Source organism: Pseudophryne corroboree, chromosome 9 (assembly GCF_028390025.1).
Source record: "Pseudophryne corroboree isolate aPseCor3 chromosome 9, aPseCor3.hap2, whole genome shotgun sequence".
NCBI lineage: Eukaryota > Metazoa > Chordata > Amphibia > Anura > Myobatrachidae > Pseudophryne > Pseudophryne corroboree.
This window is the reverse complement of record NC_086452.1, coordinates 320,200,742-320,219,148: the sequence shown is the minus strand read 5'-3', so window position 1 is coordinate 320,219,148 and position 18,407 is coordinate 320,200,742. Positions and strand designations below refer to the sequence as shown.

The following is an 18,407-nucleotide window of genomic DNA, read 5'->3' as shown; positions in this document are numbered from 1 at the left end:
GCCTGTTTATGCATATTAGCACATAATAATGTATCAAGATGGCAGTGATGTATGCAAACTTTTGCTTGTTCATATGTGAGAAACTGGACCTGTCATTGTTGAATGGTACAAGCAGTAGCGGATCTTGCCACGGGCAAGCAGGACTTTTGCCCGGGGCGCCGCCTTCCGGAGGGCGCCGGCGCCATCCGGAGGGCGCCGCACCATGGCAAGATCCACTACTGCTGTGCCCTCCGCTGCCCGCTGTATCCCCCGGCTGTGTCCCCCTGTGAAGGGAACTAGACGCGTAGCGTCTAGTTTCCCTACATGGAGAGGACCTTTGCTGTGCGGTGTGCGATGACGTCATCGCACACCGCACAGCAAAGGTCCTCTCCACGTAGGGAACTAGACGCGTAGCGTCTAGTTTCCCTTCGTGGAGAGGACCTTTGCTGTGCGGTGCGTGATGACGTCATCGCGCACCGCTCAGCATTTCAGCGGCGCTACTACTGTACAGGGGGCATAACTGACCACGCCCCCTGTACGAAGCCACGCCCCTATGCACTGTGCGGGGCGCAAAAAGGGCTTGAACCGGCCCTGGGTACAAGCAGCTGTTTCCACAGACTGGAAATACTGTTTACTCATCAAAACAACTTCATTTTCAAACATCCTTAAAAATGTCAGTGTTCCTATTCAGTTAGTAAATTACATTAAGATAATGAAGCTTTCAAAGGGCACAATCTCAGCTTTTAATTTGCAGCTCCAAAGTTGGTGATGATGTTTAAGTTCCTATTTTCATGTGTATAAATTATATAATAGTGTAGTACCTCCCTGATACTCCCTCCCTGGTGAGTACAAATGTGATAAAATGATACACCCTCCCTAATGAATACAAATGTGATTTGTGTTTAAATAATAAATTATGGCCAAAAAAGACAAATAATTTTTTATGCAATTTTCTCTGAAAAGCAGAGAATGGTTTAATGATAGGTGTACTTTTTTTTTTTTTTTTTTTAACTTTAACATCTAGATAGTAATTGCAAGTAATTTTTAAAAGTATTTTTACTACTACTAATACTACTACTACTACTACTACTACTACTGCTTTTACTACACACACTCACAAAATGCAATCAATACATTTAAATGTACCTCAATATACTTTAAACTATTTTATTTGTTGAAATATACATGCTGGTTATCATATTTCAACCATTAAAATAAGTTTAATTAAATTCATCGCTGTGAGGCAGCCCAGAACTAGCCTGCTATTAATCCAAAAAATCCACAAGATACCAAATGTATTATTGGGCAATTCACGTTGGCCAAATTACAGGTTCCTTTAGCAATCTATCCTGATAGATATTGAGACCAACTATCTTGGAATCATGTCATTCTCTAATGTTTATGGACTCCCCAGAGAGTTCAGAGTTGGTTTAGTGAAGTCCATCCCTACTCTGAAGTTGGCAGGTGTGCTTTTGGATATGTGCAAATCCTGGCATATCTGCTACTCTTTGTTTTTAACCATTGCCGTACTGAGCCTTTCCATTGCATACTCTGTGCCATGGATCACAACTGGTATTCGATTTGTCACAGACAACTTAGCTAACCTTTGAAAGCCTAGGACAGAGTCTTGACAATTTAACCCCAAATTCTTTGACTTCCCTCAAATACTACATTTTCACAGGTCCTTCCAATGATGTATGATTTCCAGTATATATGTAATTTGTTATATTACATTTTAGAACTACAAGTTAGTCATGAAAGGGAAGGGGAGAGGGATTTTGGTTCCCCTGGATGGTTACTGGGAGACAATTAGGGATAACATTGACTCCAGCTCTATACCTTGATCAAGAAAAATGCATACAAAATGTATTTCAAGAGGTACTATACCACTAATAGGTTATAGAAGATATACGATTCTGTTCCTCCCTCTTGTTAGAGGAATTCATGCCATCATGTGATATTTTACCTACATTCCCTGTAGCCTTTCGGTCCTCTTCTCCCTGAAAAACCCAAGTAACCTGTGAAAAATAAAATAAATACTCACCTCTTCCTAGTGTAAATTGGTCCTCTTTAGTCCACATAGGCATCCAAGGGTTAAAAAAATAAAAAATAAACCAATAGAAAGTAACTTTTACTTTCACGGTGAGTGTACTGTCTTTTTTAAAATATTTATTTTACAGTGGGAATACAGGTAACAGCAAATTTTTAATGCCCCACATGCTGGTAATTGTGGTGCTCCAAGTACCAGCATGTGGGGGACGCTTGCTGGGACCTGTAATTCCCACCTGTAAAAGACAATAATTATTTTTACTTTAACCACTTAATTGCGATTAATTCAGTACCCACATCCCAGTCCCATGGCTGACTAGTTCGGGGGTAATGCTAAGGCCTTCGGGACCAATGTAAGTATGTCCCTGGGATGTGGCATTACCTCCCTGGCTAGTGGAGCCCGGTGCTGGTTGTTACAATAGTCATTTTTTCCCCTGTATTTTTTCAACCAGGACTGGCTCAAAGAGCTCGGGACTGGTTATACTTTGGGGCGGGGGGGAATTTGGAGGCTGCACGTCAAGTTTTTTTTTTTTTTTAACTCTTTCTTAACTTGTACGGACAGAAGCATGCACACATCTTGGTGATTCGCCATGGACAGATCACCTGTCCACTCAGTTACAGCAATTGAACCACTCACTGACTAAACAGAAATCTAACTCTCACCCGCCTAAGACCAGGGGGTCCTCTAAGCGGGCCATTACTTTCTCACAATCCACCCACGTCCCAGACACCTCGTCTGATGAGGATGGTGTGTATCCTGACCCCACAGACACTGATCCAGATACTTCTGATGGGGAATCTGTCTCACAGGTGGATGTTCCTGACTTATTGGAGGCTATTAGACTAATTCTTCAAATTACTGACGATCCAGTGCCTGATGCTACCTCTAAGAAACCGCACAGATTTAAACGTCAGAAGGTTGTTAAAATAAGAATTTACTTACCGATAATTCTATTTCTCGTAGTCCGTAGTGGATGCTGGGGACTCCGTAAGGACCATGGGGATTAGCGGCTCCGCAGGAGACTGGGCACAAAAGTAAAGCTTTAGAACTACCTGGTGTGCACTGGCTCCTCCCCCTATGACCCTCCTCCAAGCCTCAGTTAGGATACTGTGCCCGGACGAGCGTACACAATAAGGAAGGATTTTGAATCCCGGGTAAGACTCATACCAGCCACACCAATCACACCATATAACTTGTGATCTAAACCCAGTTAACAGTATGATAAACAGAGGAGCCTCTAGAAAAAATGGCTCACTACAGCAATAACCCGATTTTTTGGTAACAATAACTATGTACCAGTATTGCAGACAATCCGCACTTGGGATGGGCGCCCAGCATCCACTACGGACTACGAGAAATAGAATTATCGGTAAGTAAATTCTTATTTTCTCTAACGTCCTAAGTGGATGCTGGGGACTCCGTAAGGACCATGGGGATTATACCAAAGCTCCCAAACGGGCGGGAGAGTGCGGATGACTCTGCAGCACCAAATGAGAGAACTCCAGGTCCTCCTCAGCCAGGGTATCAAATTTGTAGAATTTTACAAACGTATTTGCTCCTGACCAAGTAGCTGCTCGGCAAAGTTGTAAAGCCGAGACCCCTCGGGCAGCCGCCCAAGATGAGCCCACCTTCCTTGTGGAATGGGCTTTTACAGATTTTGGCTGTGGCAGGCCTGCCACAGAATGTGCAAGCTGAATTGTACTACAAATCCAACGAGCAATAGTCTGCTTAGAAGCAGGAGCACCCAGCTTGTTGGGTGCATACAGAATAAACAACGAGTCAGATTTTCTGACTCCAGCCGTCCTGGAAACCTATATTTCCAGGGCTCTGACAACGTCTAGCAACTTGGAGTCCTCCAAGTCCCTAGTAGCCGCAGGCACCACAATAGGTTTATTCAGGTGAAACGCTGAAAACCACCTTAGGGAGAAACTGAGGACAAGTCCTCAATTCCGCCCTGTCCGAATGGAAAATCAGATGAGGGCTTTTACAGGATAAAGCCGCCAATTCTGACACGCACCTGGCCCAGGCCAGGGCCAACAGCATGACCACTTTCCATGTGAGATATTTTAACTCCACATATTTAAGTGGTTCAAACCAATGTGACTTTTGGAACCCCAAAACTACATTTAGATCCCAAGGTGCCACTGGAGGCACAAAAGGAGGCTGTATATACAGTACCCCTTTCACAAACGTCTGAACTTCAGGGACTGAAGCTAGTTCTTTTTGGAAGAAAATTGACAGGGCCGAAATTTGAACCTTAATGGACCACCATTTCAGGCCCATAGACACTCCTGTTTGCAGGAAATGTAGGAATCGACCTAGTTGAAAAATTCCTCCGTCGGGGCCTTACTGGCCTCGCACCACGCAACATATTTTCGCCAAATGCGGTGATAATGTTTTGCGGTTATATCTTTCCTGGCTTTGATCAGGATAGGAATGACTTCATCCGGAATGCCTTTCTCCTTCAGGATACCTGTGTGACTGCTCCCCAGCCTCGCAGGCTGGCATCCGTGGTCACCAGGACCCAGTCCTGAATGTGCGGCCCTCTAGAAGATGAGCACTCTGCAACCACCACAGGAGGGACACCCTTGTCCTTGGTGACCGGGTTATCCGCTGATGCATCTTAAGATGCGACCCGGACCATTTGTCCAGCAGGTCCCACTGGAAAGTTCTCGCGTGGAATCTGCCGAATGGGATTGCTTCGTAGGAAGCCACCATTTTTCCCAGAACCATTTCATTGATGTACTGAGACTTGGCTCGGTTATAGGAGGTTCCCGACTAGCTCGGATAACTCCCTGACTTTCTCCTCCGGGAGAAGCACCTTTTTCTGGACTGTGTCCAGGATCATCCCTAGGAACAGAAGACGAGTCGTCGGAATCAGCTGCGATTTTGGAATATTGAGAATCCAATCGTGCTGCCGCAACACTACCTGAGATAGTGCTACACCGACCTCCAACTGTTCCCTGGATCTTACCCTTATCAGGGAATCGTCCAAGTAAGGGATAACTAAAATTCCCTTCCTTCGAAGGAGTATCATCATTTCGGCCATTACCTTGGTAAAGACCCGGGGTGCCGTGGACCATCCATACGGCAGCGTCTGAAACTGATAGTGACAGTTCTGTACCATAAACCTGAGGTACCCTTGGTGAGAAGGGTAAATTGGGACATGAAGGTAAGCATCCTTGATGTCCCGAGACATCATGTAGTCCCCTTCTTCCAGGTTCGCAATCACTGCTCTGAGTGACTCAATCTTGAATTTGAACCTCCGTATGTAAGTGTTCAAGATTTTAGATTTAGAATCGGTCTCACCGAGCCGTCCGGCTTCGGTACCACAACAGTGTGGAATAATACCCCGTTCCCTGTTGCAGGAGGGGTACCTTGATTATCACCTGCTGGGAATACAGCTTGTGAATGGCTTCCAAAACTGCCTCCCTGTCAGAAGGAGACATCGGTAAAGCCGACTTTAGGAAACGGCGAGGGGGAGACGTCTCGAATTCCAATTTGTACCCCTGAGATATCACCTGAAGGATCCAGGGGTCTACTTGCGAGTGAGCCCACTGCGCGCTGAAATTCATTGAGACGGGCCCCCACCGTGCCTGATTCTGCTTGTAAAGCCCCAGCGTCATACTGAGGGCTTGGCAGAGGCGGGAGAGGGCTTCTGTTCCTAGGAACTGGCTGATTTCTGCAGCCTTTTTCCTCTCCCTCTGTCACGGGGCAGAAATGAGGAACCTTTTGCCCGCTTGCCCACGAAAAGACTGCGCCTGATAATACGGCGTCTTCTTATGTTGAGAGGCGACCTGGGGTACAAACGTGGATTTCCCAGCTGTTGCCGTGGCCACCAGGTCTGAAAGACCAACCCCAAATAACTCCTCCCCTTAATAAGGCAATACTTCCAAATGCCGTTTGGAATCCGCATCACCTGACCACTGTCGTGTCCATAACCCTCTACTGGCAGAAATGGACAACGCACTTAGACTTGATGCCAGTCGGCAAATATTCCGCTGTGCATCACGCATATATAGAAATGCATCTTTTAAATGCTCTATAGGCAATAATATACTGTCCCTATCTAGGGTATCAATATTTTCAGTCAGGGAATCCGACCACGCCAACCCAGCACTGCACATCCAGGCTGAGGCGATTGCTGGTCGCAGTATAACACCAGTATGTGTGTAAATACATTTTAGGATACCCTCCTGCTTTCTATCAGCAGGATCCTTAAGGGCGGCCATCTCAGGAGAGGGTAGAGCCCTTGTTCTTACAAGCGTGTGAGCGCTTTATCCACCCTAGGGGGTGTTTCCCAACTCACCCTAACCTCTGGCGGGAAAGGATATAATGCCAATAACATTCTAGAAATTATCAGTTGTTATCGGGGGAAACCCACGCATCATCACACACCTCATTTAATTTCTCAGATTCAGGAAAACTACAGGTAGTTTTTCCTCACCGAACATAATACCCCTTTTTGGTGGTACTCGTATTATCAGAAATGTGTAAAACATTTTTCATTGCCTCAATCATGTAACGTGTGGCCCTACTGGAAGTCACATTTGTCTCTTCACCGTCGACACTGGAGTCAGTATCCGTGTCGGCGTCTATATCTGCCATCTGAGGTAACGGGCGCTTTAGAGCCCCTGACGGCCTATGAGACGTCTGGACAGGCACAAGCTGAGTAGCCGGCTGTCTCATGTCAACCACTGTCTTTTATACAGAGCTGACACTGTCACGTAATTCCTTCCAACAGTTCATCCACTCAGGTGTCGACCCCCTAGGGGGTGACATCACTATTACAGGCAATCTGCTCCGTCTCCACATCATTTTTCTCGTCATACATGTCGACACAAACGTACCGACACACAGCACACACACAGGGAATGCTCTGATAGAGGACAGGACCCCACTAGCCCTTTGGGGAGACAGAGGGAGAGTTTGCCAGCACACACCAGAGCGCTATATATATATACAGGGATAACCTTATATAAGTGTTTTTCCCCTTATAGCTGCTGTATTTTTAATACTGCGCGTAATTAGTGCCCCCCTCTCTTTTTTAACCCTTTCTGTAGTGTAGTGACTGCAGGGGAGAGCCAGGGAGCTTCCCTCCAACGGAGCTGTGAGGGAAAATGGCGCCAGTGTGCTGAGGAGATAGGCTCCGCCCCCTTTTCGGCGGCCTTATCTCCCGTTTTTCTGTGTATTTTGGCAGGGGTTAAATTCATCCATATAGCCCAGGAGCTATATGTGATGCATTTTTTTTTGCCATCCAAGGTGTTTTTATTGCGTCTCAGGGCGCCCCCCCCCCCAGCGCCCTGCACCCTCAGTGACCGGAGTGTGAAGTGTGCTGAGAGCAATGGCGCACAGCTGCAGTGCTGTGCGCTACCTTGTTGAAGACAGGACGTCTTCTGACGCCGATTTTCCGGACCTCTTCTGTCTTCTGGCTCTGTAAGGGGGCCGGCGGCGCGGCTCTGGGACCTATCCATGGCTGGGACTGTGATCGGTCCCTCTGGAGCTAATGTCCAGTAGCCTAAGAAGCCCAATCCACTCTGCACGCAGGTGAGTTCGCTTCTTCTCCCCTTAGTCCCTCGATGCAGTGAGCCTGTTGCCAGCAGGTCTCACTGAACATAAAAAACCTAAAACTAAACTTTTCACTAAGCAGCTCAGGAGAGCCACCTAGTGTGCACCCTTCTCGTTCGGGCACAAAAATCTAACTGAGGCTTGGAGGAGGGTCATAGGGGGAGGAGCCAGTGCACACCAGGTAGTTCTAAAGCTTTACTTTTGTGCCCAGTCTCCTGCGGAGCCGCTATTCCCCATGGTCCTTACGGAGTCCCCAGCATCCACTTAGGACGTTAGAGAAACAAGTTTTACCTCACTCTGACCATTTAGTTGACATACGTCAGGAATCCTGGGAAAAAATCGGGGAAAGAAATTCACACCTCACAAGAAAATGCTGGCTTGCTATCCCCTCGCTGCGGAGCTAAGTAAAAATTGGGAAACACCCCCGCCGGTGGAATCGCAAGTGGCGCGGCTGGTGGTATCCTCAGCTCTGCCTGTAACTACCGTCACTTCTCTAAAAGAACCGACGGATAAGCGTGTGGAGGGTTGCTTAAAGGCGATTAACACCCTAGCAGGAGCTGTGCATCGGCCCACTATTGCAGCGACATGAGCTGCTGAAGCTATTGAAGCTTTTCTGATAATGCTAGACAATGTCTCTCGTATATTGTCACAGCCCCTCATTACATTAAGGAGGCGGCTTCTGATGCCAGTATACTGGCGGCCAAGGCTTCTACTACGTCCATTTTGGCTCTCCGGATTCTCTGGTTACGATCCTGGTCTGTGGATCTGGATTTAAAGAAAACTCTGGAGGTGCTCCCTTTTTAGGGAGACATTCTTTTTGGAGAGGACCTCAACAAGATAGTGGCTGACGGTGCCGAAGGTTAAGAGTACTTCCTTCCGCACCTTTCGTCCTTCAGGTAAAGCAAAAGGTCAGGCGTACCCGAAACAGGCTCGCACTTCCAAAACCACTAAGCCCAAACCTAAACGTGCCTGGGCTGCCCGTGAGCCAGCTTCCAAAACTGACAAGCCTGCTGCATGAGGGGGCAGGTCTCCCTCTGGGGGATCCCAGGGTGGGAGGCCGACTTCTAGGGTTTACCCAGGAATGGGTGCAGACCACTTCCGACGCCCGGGTACGGGAAGTTGTCACTCACGGTTACGCCATATCCTTCAAGAATCGTCCCCCTCATCGATTTTGCCTAACAGACGTCCCTTCGGATCAGGTAAAGGCAAAAACTCTTCATTCAGTGGTACAGTCCCTCCTGGACACAGGAGTGGTGGTACAGGTGCCTCTGGCTCAGAGAGGCAAGGGGTACTATTCACCGCTGTTCCTAGTCCCAAAACCGAATGGGTCCTCTCAAATGGGTCCTTGAACAAATTTGTGAGAGTCTCCAAGTTTCGTATGGAATTCTTCGCTCTATTGTTCTGGCCTTGGAGCCAGGGGATTATATGGTCTCCCTGGACATACAGGATGCTTACCTGCATATTCCTATTGCAATGTTGCATCAGCAGTACCTGAGGTTTGCTGTGGGCAACATCCATTATCAATTATGGGCTTTACCTTTTGGTTTGACCACGGCCCCGCGAGTCTCACGATGGTCATGGCAGTTATGATGGCTATACTCCACCGTCAAGGGGTCAGGATCCTCTGTATCTGGACGACTTGTTGATCCTGGCGAATTCCCCAGAAATTCCCCTACGTCATCTGGATATGACGCTCCAGTTTCTGCAAGCCCACGGGTGGCTCATCAACCGGAAAATAACTCTTTCCTGGTCCCTGCTCAGAGCATGGTGCACCTGGGGGCGTTGTTGGACACTCACAACCAGCGGTTGTTCTTGTCTCAGGAGAAGGTTCTGAAACTTCAGGACAGGATTCGATGCTTCCCATCTCGTCCGCAAGTGTCGATACACTCAGCGATGCAAGTACTAGGTCTCACGGTGTCGGCTTTCGACATGGTGGAGTACGCTCAATTTTATTCCCGCCCTCTGCAGTAACTGATTCTTGCTAAGTGGGACAGCCTGTCTCACTGGATCAGGTCTCAAATGATCTCCTTGTCTCCGGAGGTCTGTCTGTCACTAAGCTGGTGGCTGCAGGACCAACGATTGAGCAAGGGTCATCCCTTCTGGATCTCCAACTGGGTCCTTCTGACAACGGATGCCAGTCTGAGAGGTTGGGACGCGATGTTGGAGCAGCACTTCCTTCAGGGTCAGTGGACCAAGGAGGAGTCTCTCCTCCCGATAAACATTCTGGAACTGCGGGCGGTGTTCAATGCACTGAATTTAGCTCAGCATTTAATAAAGAATAGACCTGTTCAAATACAGTCGGACAACACCACCACGGTGGCGTACATAAATCATCAAGGCGGCACTCGAAGCCGCATGGCAATGAGTGAAGTATCAAGGATTCTTCAGTGGGCGGAACACCATCTGCCAGCCATATCGGCAGTGTTCATTCCAGAGGTCCTAAACTGGGAAGTGGACTTCTTCAGTCATCAGGATGTACATGCTGAGTGTGGAGCCTCAATCCAGAAGTATTTCAACTCCTAGTAGACAAGTGGGGCCTACCAGATGTGGATCTGATGGCGTCTCAACACAATCACAAAGTTCCGGTCTTGGGAGCAAGGACAAGGGATCCTCAAGCAGCATTCGTGGACGCACTGGCAATTCCATGGAACTTTCAGCTGCCATACGTGTTCCCTCTGGTGTCACTCCTGCCCAGAATATTAAGGAAGTTCAAGCAAGAAGGAGGAATCCTACTTCTGATAGCTCCAGCGTGGCCCAGACGGCATTGGTTCTCAGATCTTCAGTGTCTCTCGATAGAGCGTCCCCTTCTACTTCCGCAGCGCCCAGATCTTCTCGTTCAGGGTCCCTGTGTATATCAGGATTTGGCCCGGTTGGCTTTGGCAGCATGGCTCTTGAAGCTTCGGTTCTGAGGGCCAAAGGATTTTCTGAGGTGGTCATTCAAACCATGTTGAAGACCCGTAAACCGGCTTCTGCTCGGATTTATCATAGGATCTGGAATTCTTACTTTGCTTGGTGCACCACTAACAATCATGATGCTTACAAGTTTAGTACGGTCAAACTTTTGGCCTTTCTACAAGAGGGCCTGGATTTGGGCGTTCGTCTGGCCTCCATCAAGGTTCATATTTCTGCCTTGTCGGTTTGGTTCCAGAGAAAAATTGCGACTCTACCTGATGTTCATACATTCACTCAGGGTGTGTTACGGATTCAACCTCCTTACATCCCGCCTGTGGCTCCTTGGGATTTGTCGGTGGTTCTGGAGGCAATACAAGAGTCTCTGTTTGAGCCTCTTGAATCTGCAGACCTTAAGTGGCTTTCTCTTAAGGTATTGTTTCTACTGGCTATTGCCTCTGCTAGACGGGTGTCGGATTTGGGTGCCTTGTCTTGTAGATCCCCCTATCTGATTTTTCACCATGACCGTGTGGTTCTTACAACACGTCCCGGGTACCTACCTAAGGTGGTGTCTTCTTTCCACCTTAATCAGGAGATTGTGGTTCCGGCCTTTGTCTCTCCTGAATTGTCTTCCAAAGAGCGGTCTTTGGATGTGGTACGGGCTCTCCGTATCTACGTGAAGAGGACAGCTCCCTTCAGGAAGTTTGCTTCTCTCTTTGTACTGTTTGGTTTTCACAAACGTGGCTGGCCTGCTCACAAGCAGACCCTGGCCAGATGGATTAGAATGGTGATTCAACATGCTTATGAACAGGCTGGTCGCAAAGGGAAAACAGACGTGAATATACATACAGCCATCAAGAGGTACATGAAACGGGAAATTATGTCCACAATGACTCTCCAGTATGTATTATAATACTATGATGGCATACTCAGGACTTAAGTAGTATTAAACATAAATATGTGTGTATGTGTGTGTGTGTGTGTGTGTGTGTATGGGGGGGGGGGGTCCGTTAAAAGCAAGTACACATTAAGAGCAGATAGTATGATGCAGAGTGTCCATTACTGTGCACCTATGATGCTGCCAGGGTGGTAACAAGGGATTGCTTTGCCACCTCCCAGTTCATGCCCCAATACGCCCTATTTCACAGAAAGACAGATTCAGCAAAGTTGTGTCTGACTCAGAATAGAACGGACGTCGGCAGGGGTGGATTGGGAACAAAAAGCGGCACTGGAAAAATTTGTACTAGTGGCCCCACATGGGCAGCACCAGAGGTGTACGGTCTAGCCATGGGCCATGGCAGCAGCACTCTCCCCCCAATACTTTCCAAATAGTGGGCATGTCTAGCACCAAGGGGAAGTTAAAAGGAAATAAAATTAAATATTATATGCACATTATATGATACACCTTTAGAATTTAGGAAACTATATAATTCTTTAGAAAGATATATTTTCTTGCTTATTACACCAACCGTATCCCAATCACTATTCACTCAATCTTATATGTCAGCCAAGCAGGCAGACAGAGCATACACTAGATCATCTGCAATCACAGGCTAAGTGGCAAAGTCATTTTCATATATGCAAATTATTTAGCATCTTATTCATTATGTCTATTAAAAGGACCACATGTCCTCAAACAAAACAGGCCCCACGGGTGCGTCGGTCCACCGGGAATCTTCCCTGTGAACCCTATGGCCAATCCGCCTCTGGACGTTGGACATATGCAAATGTGCTGTATGCGAAAGCTTGCCATCTGCCTCCATGAAGAGAGATCTGTGTGTCTTAATATCAACCCAAATTGTTTTTTTTTTCTAGAAGTTGAATGAAACTGACCAAATAGAACTTTTACAAGCTACAACAGAACAGTACTAGGTGTGGTAAATGTCTTTTAGGCTCTAAGGATCTTACTTTAAGAGCTCTTGTGATTCTTCATATGTACATTAATATACAAGTGCATTGAAACATTTAATTTATGTAAGAAGATTCACAACAAAGTCCAATTCTGTTTTATTTTAATTCAGCCACTGAATTATATTGTATTCTTATAGCAATATGTTTTTAATTTACCATACCGACGTAGCTGTACTGTTTTTTTTATCTTGCATGGTTTATATTGGGTGGGAAACCTACAATTACAGCTGCTGTTTTGCTGACTTAGATTAGTGCCTTAAAGGGGGATGCTCATCTAACATACCAGACACTGGAGTACAGAGTGTGAGCCTAATACTCTTGCACTGAATAGTGTCCAGAGACATCCTTTTTATAGGGATGTTTGAATTTGGCATAAAATGTGATGTCACATTTGGAATACCTGTTTTTTTTTAAATTTAAAGTGGAGTGGAACGCGCGTCACTGCCTGTAATCATAGTCGCTGGAAGAAGAGGTGATACAGGTGGTCCTTGCAGTGGCCTGAAAGGGGACTGCCGGAGGCGAGAAGAACTACTGTGGAGGGTGCCGGCCGACACCTGTCCGTGACCAAACTTCCACAGCCCTAGGGTACCAGTACCACCAGACCCGGAAGTAGAAACAGGGCTCTGGCGCACTGTGACACTAACATAATCATATACAGCTTGTGTTAAAGGAGTACAACTACTATGTACAATGAAGTCTCTTCTGATTATAACCTCTTTAAGTACAGTAACTCACCTTTCTTTTGCATTTCTTTACCATGTATCATGTCATCAGGTGGCTCCAGTGCTACATAGTTCCAAGTATTATAGATGCCAAGAATAGGACATATACCTGAAAATAGTAATACAGAGAAACATAATTTGCAACAAGGGCCACCCTGAGCCTAATTTTTTTGGTATGCGAATATATATTTTGGCACCCCTAAGTGGAATATATAGGGGCATGGCTTCATTGGGAAGGGGCGTGGTCATAGAATAGTACCAATTCACATTACACAGCACAGTAAAGCAGCTTATACACGTTACACCCCAGTAGAGCCGCCTACACATGCCACACCACAGTAGAGCCGCTTATACACGTCACACCCCAGTAAATCCGATTATACACATTACACCACAGAGGAGCCGCTTATACATGTCACACCTCAGTAGAGCTGCTTATACACATCACGCCCACTGCCTCATAGAAGACAGTTATTAAGGATAATTTTCTAGATTTTGAACTGGGGGAGGAGCAAACAGCACAATGTGCTTTGCTAGAGACCTGTGGCTGTGGCAGGGGCCGTGGAGATCCCCTGACAATGAGCAGAACCCCTTCACAATGATCAGAACCCCTTAACAACAAGCAGAACCCCTTGACAATGAGCAGGTACTGTGGTAGCCTGTACTACAGTAGGGTCATAATATGGTGACAGGGGCATGTGGGGGCATAAAATGGTGTTAGGAGCATTATAGTGGGGGCATAATATGGTGTCAGAAGCATAACTGTGGGTGCTTAATATGGTGACAGGGGCATTACTGTGTGGGGCATAATATGGTGACAAGAGCAGTAATGTGTGGGTGTTAGCACCAGGAGGCTTGCGTCCCAGCCATTGCTTAGGAGCTGGGATGTCACGCCTCCCGCTGACCCCCATCCAGCGCCTAGTAATACGCGGACCCCGAGCGCAAAGCCTTCCGGTCCCCGCCCTGGCACCTAGCAACAGGCAGACACTGGGCTCTGAGAGGCGCCGGACCCCTAGCAACAGGGACGCCGGAGGCAGACGGCATTCCCCGTAGCTGCACGGTATTGGTAAATAGGGGTTTTCAGCAGTGATTGGTGCAGTACCATATATATTCCCTTCCTGGCCTCTCCAAAATCGCTGGTGATAGTTCCTGCATTTGTGAGAACCTGTCAGCTCGTGTGAGAACCTGTCAGCCTGTGAAATACCCGTGATTCTGAGACCCTGCCTGATTGATTCCTGATCTGATCCAGCTAGCTGTGAACTCAGGTTTTGGTGTGGAATTTCCACACAGGCACTGTCTTGCCAACATTTCTTTATTGTATCCATCCTGTGCATTGTAGCATTACAAATCATTAGTATTTAGTCTTGTTGTTCATAACAGCCTGTGCATTGTTGCATGTACATAGTTATTGTGTTAATTTTATATTCCAACCTGTGCATTGTTGCACTCACATGCATTAGGTTATCTCTCTCTCTGTCCGCAAATAGTGCAGCGGCATCTAGCCAGGGTTCTGTGTATGTCTCAGTACTGCAACCTACTCTTGCCCAGCCTCCAATAGACGCCTTGTCTATACATAAACCCTGGGGGCATCTGAGTATGGGGCGGACCTAATCTGCACTGGAAAGGCAGCTGCTATAGGCGAAGTCTTTGGCTGCAGGAAGCTAAAAGACTGCTGGGCAAGTGTAATTGTGTGAGCATCACCAGGAACCATCAGATAGCCCATTGCACATTGTTTTCCACGTAACAGTGGGGCATAAAATGGTGTCAGGGACACTATGTCGGTTAAAAGTAGCTTTTTCCTGCAAGGCCGCACCCATTGCAGCAAAGCCACGACTATTTTATGGAGACCACGCCCCCTCTTGGGGGCACATGCAAATATTATAATTTTTATATGTATATGGAGGGCGGGCGCATTTTTTTTAGTGTTCGCACTGGGAGCCAAATTGTCTAGGAATGGCCCTAACAGCCTTCTCTATTGTCCTGCTTTCTCTGTTGACACATTTTTGGGTCTCAGGATAATTCCCTTCCATAAGATCAGAGCACTTCTTTCCTGCTGCCATGACAATTTGGATGACATTATTTGCTAATAATAATGGGTCACGTTAAAAATAAATAATAATAAAAAAGATATCATGAACAACCCAGTATAAATAACCAGAGAGCAAATCATTTTAAATGCACATTTCTGTTCAAACTTCACTAAATCTATTTTTAAATATTATAATATATTGTATACCAACTTTTTTTCTATATTGGTTTCATTTAGCACAATTTCATATTCATATACTTGTAAGCCTCAGTAACCTGTATAAAAATGTTTTGAAGTGGGGTTTGATATTCAGCATACCATCAACAGTTTTAGGGCAATTGCAGACCACCCCCAATTCAGATTTGTAACCCAGAATATAAATATCTGTCTTAGGGTGTGTACACACGGTGAGATATTTTCTTTCGATTTTGACTATATATAGTCAAAATCGCAAGAAAAGTTAGTGCAGATCGCAAGGTGAAAGTCTCCTTGCGATTCCGATTTGATCCCGATGCGCCGGCACGCCAGGTCGGCATCGCAGGCAAGTCAATCCTTGCTAGATCGGTGTACTATCTAGTTCATCTCACATGTCAATGACATCTCGCATAAGCCAAAATCTCACATAAGCCAAAATCGTAAGCACACATAGTCCATATCTCAAGAAAAGTTAGTCAAAATCTGTGCTATCTGGGCTCCATGGGGTTCAAGGGAAATTGCAAGTGAAAATCGGGCATAGCAAGGATCTCACCGTGTGTACACACCCTTAAGATTTTTTCTTACGATTTTGACTATATAGTCAAAATCATAAGAAAAGTTAGTGCAGATTGCAAAGTGAAAGTCACCTTGCGATCCCGATTCGATGCTGATGCGCAATCGGCATCGCAAGAACAGATAGACTGTGCAGGCAAGTCAATTTTGACTATCTCTATAGAAGAGCTAGTCAAAATTGACACTTAGCCAAAATCGCACATAGTCAGTATCGCAAGCACATAATGAGTATGTGCCGACCTAGCCCCTGTCGCATAGTGAGAATCAGGCATAGCCCGAATCTCACCGTGTGTATGAGCTAATAGACTATGGGAGGCATAATTTCCCTGCAGATGATACAGTAAATCATATAAACCTTCAATTTCTTTTTCATACAGCTGAATATAGTATAACACCAGAGGCCATTAATGACCTCACCTCCAATCCACTGCCAGAGCAGACTGCACAGCTGAGCCTTGAAGTCGTCTGATTGAAACTGGTGCAAGGACTGAGGAAATGAGAAGCAGAAACTGCAGTATATGGCCTGACTCAGTACACAAGGGAACACCTGTTAAGAAAAAGATTTTGATAGAAAAAAAAAAAAAGATTCCTTAATAACATGGTGTAATTAGCAAAAATGTGATGTAACCGGGTGGTTATCACTTTGCCGTCGGTCGGGCTCCCAGCGACCAGCATATCGGCGCCGGAATCCTGACCGCCGGCATACTGACAGTTCTTCTCCCTCTTGGGGGTCCACGACCCCCCTGGAGGGAGAATAGATAGCGTGGCGCGCATAGCGTGCCACCGTGCAAGGGGCTCATTTGCATGCAAGGGGCTCATTTGCGCTCGCCCAGCTGTCGGGATGCCAGCGGTCGGGATTCTGGCTCCGGTATGCTGGTCGCCGGGAGCCCGACCGCCGGGAACACGTGCTACACCCGACGTAACCAGTAGTGATCAATCTGATAAATGGATTCATACAGTCATACAGTACCACACAACATGACCCTCTCCAGGAGGGACAAAATGCTCTGCTTCTGGACTTTTCTCTTAATTTATGATTGACATCACCTGTTTTGAACAGGTTAATGGATAAGAAAGGTGTTTCAGCACAGGTGATGGCAATCATAAATTAAGAGGGAATTCCAGGAGCAGTGCATTCTGTTCCTCTTGGAGAGGGTCATATTGGGAGGTACTGGGGCAGATGTGTTAAGCCTGGAGAAGATGTATTAAGCCTGGAGAAGTGATAAAGCAGTGATAAATGCAAGGTGATAACGCACCAGCCAATCAGCTCCTAACTGTCAATTTACATATTGGAGCCGATTGGCTGGTGCGTTATCACCTTGCACTTATCACTGCTTTATCACTTCTCCAGGCTTAATGTAACTTGTAAACCATTAGGTAGCTAGACAATAAAAAGAAGAAAGAGGTATCTAGGGGCAGATGTATTAAGCCTGGGGATGGCATAAAGAAGTGATAAACCAGTGATAAGTGCAAGATGATAAACGCACCATCTCCTGTTAATTTACATATTGGAGCTGATTGGCTGGTGCATTTATCACCTTGCACTTATCACTGGTTTATCACTTCCTTATGCCTTCTCCAGGTTAATACATCTGCCCCATATTTCTTCAATAGAATTAAACGTTACTTTATATTTAGATCCATTAAATTCTTGAGAAATTTTACTAGTATAGAAAATGTATTCAGATACAGATGAGAAAATTGTAGGAGGAATATCGAGACTGTATATACGCATATATTGTCATATGATCTGATTTGTTTTAATGACTGTAAAAAGGAACAACAGTTGTAATTTTTGTGTGACAGAATGCCACTTTACAGCAAAACATAACAAGTGTGGTGAGAGGGCTTGTGTCTCACCATAACTGCCCACATTCTGGTAGGATCATCTCCCTCCAAGGGAGTAGAAAACAAGACCTGCACGTTCTGCACCTGTAGTGGAAATTTATAACTCCGGGCTTTATGGGTTGCACAGCTGCAAGTGGAAAAACAGAACTCCGGGTTTAGCAGCTTACCCAGATCCAGCAGGAACTCATCACTGAGAACAGGGAGAGTTTAAAACTCCCAAACACCCACTGCAGGTTGAGTTGATGCCTGTTAGAGGCCAGTGAGCGGGGAACATATTGTAGTGCCAGGGACTGTGGACATTGGCCATACCAGGAGAGCATGGCATGTGTGGTTGCAAGCCACTGCAGCAGACTAACTATTGATGACATGGAGGAAAAAGGAGAGAAAATCGTAATCCCATTCATCACAGCATACAACGGACAGTATAAACAGGTGGAAAAAAACTTATGAAAAAAACCAATTGCTAATAATCTTGCTAAAATAGAACTGAAAACTATATTTGAAATGAAAACACTACATCCATGTGGTATCAACACTGATTTCAAACAGAAATGGTTCATCTGACCTTTTATTTCCCAGAACATATGGTTTCATTATAATCACCTCTTATCATTAGAATGTTACCAGATATTAGTTTTAAAAA

At 46.0% G+C, this 18,407-nt stretch overlaps 1 protein-coding gene across 4 annotated transcripts in view; it reads right to left on the bottom strand.

Annotated features, from left to right (window-relative positions):
- The window catches only part of FAM227A (family with sequence similarity 227 member A), a 296,429-nt gene that overhangs the window by 84,375 nt on the left and 193,647 nt on the right, over positions 1–18,407 (bottom strand). For all 4 annotated transcript variants that reach the window (XM_063940478.1, XM_063940475.1, XM_063940477.1 and 1 more), the window contains 2 exons: positions 16,334–16,463; positions 13,133–13,228 (listed from right to left, as the gene is read on the bottom strand). In XM_063940478.1, coding sequence (XP_063796548.1) covers positions 13,133–13,228; positions 16,334–16,463 — 226 coding nt within the window. The remainder of the gene's footprint in view (positions 1–13,132; positions 13,229–16,333; positions 16,464–18,407) is intronic.